At 30.9% G+C, this 4,643-nt stretch overlaps 1 protein-coding gene across 1 annotated transcript; it reads right to left on the bottom strand.

The window, feature by feature from the left end:
- Window positions 1-2,196: 2,196 nt before the first annotated feature.
- On the bottom strand, window positions 2,197-4,186 carry LOC129892398 (zingipain-2). Its single transcript, XM_055967968.1, has 2 exons — window positions 3,711-4,186; window positions 2,197-2,994 (listed from the first exon to the last, which is right to left on the bottom strand). The coding sequence occupies exons 1-2, from the start codon at window positions 4,141-4,143 to the stop codon at window positions 2,393-2,395; spliced, it is 1,035 nt and encodes a 344-aa protein (XP_055823943.1). The 5' UTR covers window positions 4,144-4,186; the 3' UTR covers window positions 2,197-2,392.
- Window positions 4,187-4,643: the final 457 nt, after the last annotated feature.

The following is a 4,643-nucleotide window of genomic DNA, read 5'->3' as shown; positions in this document are numbered from 1 at the left end:
TTAGGGAGTAAAATTCTTACCTTAAGCATGAAAATCCTTGGGAAATTGATAGAATTTGCTCTATGTCTCCTTTTGGAGTTTTAGAAACTGATTTTGTAGAAAAAGACTATTTCTAGGATTTGTCACGACTTAAGTCGCGACTGCCTCGCTCTGGCAGGACCATCCTACTTTGGCGGGGCTGCTCTGGTAGGAGAAATCTCGCTCTGGCAGGTTGCACGGAATAGAGAGCTCGGAGTTTGAGCTCCTAACCCCCATTTCTCAACACACCCCTTTCCAAGACTCATTAAAATATACCCTTCACGTCAAATCCAATTTCGGAAATTTTACTCGCCCGAATACTAATCCGCAAAGTCGTAAATGCTTCATATCATCTTGACTATCAGCTTATCCAATCACATAAGAGATTTGATCTCCCATGATTCATATTATCACCTTAGACTTCACCTGATTCAAAATTCGTCCAAGTCTGGCCTAGGCTAAATTTTTCTGAAGTTACTACCCAAAGTTTTCTAGCTCAAAATTCTTTCCCATTGGCCTATTCCTAACGATGAGAACAGATTGTTACAAAAGGGAATGGTGGATCCTATCACGGTGCTGAGCCTTCTTAGAAAATTGATTTTCAAACTGCCGACGATTCAAATGAGGAGGCTGATACAAAAGCTTCAATTGAGTTCTTCTACAACAAGTTTGGGATAGTTTCCAAAAAATCACTTTAAGGAGGAGTGTGAAAAAGTTAAAATTGATTTTTTGGAATATGATAGATTGTTCTAGTAAAGTTTCTATAATAGTCTAGTGCAGTATCTAGGATAATTATCTTATAGACATATTTAGATATTCTAGAGTATAAGATAATGTTACTAGATTTTCTTGTAGATATTCTAGAGGAGATATTTGTAGTAAATCATGGAATAGACTAGATCTTGTAGCATCTAGAGCCATCCATAGATAAGTGTAAATAGGATGGTCTTGTACATTGTAATTAACCCAACCAAATCCAAAAACAATCCAATTCAAGTAAGTCTTCTTTCATAACCAAGTTCTCCTTTCCAAAATATTCTTTCTCCTTTCTAGATTCCTCTTCTTTAGTTGAATCATCCGATCTTAGTTAATGATCTTGGGCTAGCAGAAGGTTCCAATTATACATTTCTTCTGTTATTTCTCTACGGAAAGATAGATCACATAACCTAGTATTTAATGGTTGATAGTTAGGTGAAATTGGTATTAAATATAGTTAACCTCAAAATCAAGAATAGTAATAGTTTGAACATGAACGGATTATGAGTCGCCGGTTAATGGGGGAAACATTTAATTTGAGGATATATTTAAAAACTTTTTTGATGATGAGGATAATCTTTGTCATGTAAATATAACGTGGGATAGATATGAACAATATATTAAAGTAACGGGGTAAATTTGATCATTTTTCCTTTCTCTATGTATACGAGAATGTTTCTCTATATATGAAAAATTCACAGGGAAATTGAGAAAGATCAATTAAATCTAATAATTAGCAACATTGATAGCCAACAAGATCATGGTTGGTTAAAGTAAAGAAAAAATGACAGAATGTGTAGCTTTTAATTTGTAATTGTAAATATATGTAATGAATAATAAATTAGGCATATTCCAGGATTCAACAAGTTTCTTTAGTTGTAATTTGAAATAAAAACAATATAATTCAAGAGAGAACCTAGTTTAGATAACATAAAAGGAGAAAAACGAAGTTAGAAATTTGTTTTTAGTTCTTTGAAATACCTTTTATACATAATAATACAAGTATAGGATTAACAACTAATGTATCAAGGTTTTTAATTTCCAACGGTTAATTTATACTTATAAATATGTTAATATTGACTCGTTTTATAATATTTCTGGTCTATTTAGCGTGCCCAACTCTTGTGGGAAGTGGGAAATCAACCTATTTTACCTTGTGATCCAACTTTTGTGTGCTCAAGTTTAATTTTTCTTTTTTTACTTTTTTATTAGCCCACTAAAAAATATAAATCTTATAAAATAAAATAAATAACTTTTATAAATATTTCAATATTGACTTGTTTTATAATATCCCGATCTATTTGGCGTGCCCATCTCTTGTGAGAAGTGGGGAATCAATCTATTTTACCTTGTGATCCAACTTTTGTATGCATAAATTTCTTACTTTTTTTTTATCAGCCCACTATAAATATAAATATTATAAAATAAAATAAAACAATTTTTTCTTCATTTTAAAATATCAGTACCTCTAACCATCAATACAAAGAAGAGTTGAATTTATTGTTGGTCATAAAATATGTATAATCAATTTTCATTCTTAATTAGAAATCATTACACATTCTAATTAATCATAATTATTCTATTTTTTTATTATGTCTTATTTGCACATATAGATATTTCAATATTCCTCCTCCATAAGTGGGTAACTAGCTTGCATAGCAATACCACACATTCCTCCATTGTCATTTGACCCCCTCTTAATTTTAATATAACCACTTTCACCCCAAATAGTACCCCATGAATTCTTAACTATCCAATATTTCTCACCATTTTGTTCCACATCATAGCCAATTAATGTCACTGCATGATTTAGCCTATTTCCACAATAACCAGAATAGATCCCTCCAGAGTATAATTGAAAATCATAGCCACTTGCATCAATAGCCACTGATATTGGTTGTTTGTTAATTGCAGCTTCAAGTGATACCTCATTTGGGGGTACTTTTTCATAGTCACTTATTGTAACAGCAAGTTGTTTTGCTTTTTTAGTGTTACATTTTTGTTCTTTTCCAATGTATGGATAATTTTTTGAAGTTGTTATTCCACCATTTTCCATGATGTAATCAAAAGCATTTTCCATGAATCCTCCTTTACATCCTTGATTGTCTGAGTAGATATCACAATCCATAAGTTGTTGTTCTGATAGTGATACAAGTTTCCCTGTTTTGATCTTGTTGATGCCCTCTATTGCTGCTACTGCTGAGAATGCCCAACAACTTCCTGCATTTTGTAATATAAAAAATAAATAGTGCCCGGCCCGTTTGGATTAGTTGATCAAAAGTAGCTGATAAACTTTAAGTACTGAATCTAATTTTATAAATAAGTAATTGCATGTTTGGACATATGTTCTGAAACCAATTATAATAATTACTACTTCCTCCGTCTCAATTTATGTGATGTTCTTTGACTTGACACAGAGTTTAAGAAAGAAAAAACGACTTTTGATATCATACATGTTTCCGTGACTTGTAAATCATCACACATTTTAAAGTAAATTTTTTACTAAGTATAGAAATGTGTCGTTCTTTTTGATACTCACTAGCAAAATGTGTAACATAAATTGAGACAAATAGAGTAGTTGGTATAGAATGGTGAAGATATAAATCTTGATAGAGGGATTAAATAAAATTTGAAGTTGCTATGTAAAACAATTTTTGAATTACCTTTTAATCTTGGGGATTCAAAATTAAGTCAATAAAAAGAAAATCAATTTTGCCCTATTTGTGCTATACGATTTTCTAACAAAGGGGATTCAACTGAAACCTCCTTCCTTGATTAAGGCGCCTCCAATGCGTTTATCTTTATTAGGAAGTTGGGGTGTCTTGTTTTGAAAAAAAAAAATACTTATTTGTCTTTTGTTGTTCACCAAATACAAAATTAAAAAATACTTGTTATAAAGATGTTATAATATAATTTTTATGTTGGTACATACGTACCACAACTTTTTTGATCCTTCACTGGTGTAACAGCTCCATTCTTCCTCCAATCGATACTAATCGGTAATTTGGATATATCATATGTAACATTATTAATGTCTTGTTGTTGCTGGCTAGGCTTCTTATAACCTAAATAAATAGAATTAAATTCCTGGTTTGTCATGTCTGCAAAAGCATTGTCAGTGAGGTTGTAAGAAAGGTTGAGTGAATTGAAGAAATCGATGAATTGAACATTTGATTGATAAATCCCAAATCTCATATTCCATTCAGCTTTGTTTTGGTATTTTCGTCTGTATTTTTGGACCCAATTTTGGTACCTTTTGTGCATAATTGGATCATTTGAGCTATCTTGACTTGCATTTGTGAGATAACATAGGGTTAAAAAAATTAATAGCACAAAGTTCAAAAAAGTAATATAAGATGCTGGCTTCATAATTGCTCTAGATTGGTTTTTAAATTGTTTATGAAATATTAATTGGCTGTTCAATTATTATTATGAGCTTTATTTGTACATTAAATAACATTATGTTGTGCTGAGATGATTGTTAATCGTAGACGTAACAATTTGATAAGTTGTTTTTGTTCATGTATTTTGCATGGTTTGGTTGATTGTTTGTTAGCTATAGAATGAGATTCTTGTTGTGCAATGATCTAATTAAGGGTGTGTTCGGTACGAAAAAAATATTTTTAATTTTTACATATTCAAAAATATTTTTTATGGAAAACGAGTTATACGAAATGAATTTTTTAGTGAAGGTAGAGAAAACAAGAGTTTCGTAAATGACATTTTATATTAATTGTATTCTTCCCGCCCTATAACACATGACAAATATTTTTCTTTCATACTGAGCACACCCCAAATTTGAGTACTATAAGTTATGTTTAATATCCAAATTATGTTTAATAAGGACCTATGGAAAACTATTAGAAAAG

Source organism: Solanum dulcamara, chromosome 6 (assembly GCF_947179165.1).
Source record: "Solanum dulcamara chromosome 6, daSolDulc1.2, whole genome shotgun sequence".
Lineage (NCBI taxonomy): Eukaryota > Viridiplantae > Streptophyta > Magnoliopsida > Solanales > Solanaceae > Solanum > Solanum dulcamara.
The sequence above is the reverse complement of the archived record's forward strand: the minus strand, read 5'-3'. Positions and strand labels throughout refer to the sequence as shown.

Coding starts and splice junctions, on each gene's coding strand:
- LOC129892398 (XM_055967968.1), bottom strand. CDS start 4,143: ATGAAGCCAGCATCTTATATTACTTTTTTGAACTTTGTGCTATTAATT. Junction 2,995..3,710: donor GAAGGATCAAAAAAGTTGTG/GTACGTATGTAC, acceptor TACAAAATGCAG/GAAGTTGTTGGGCATTCTCA.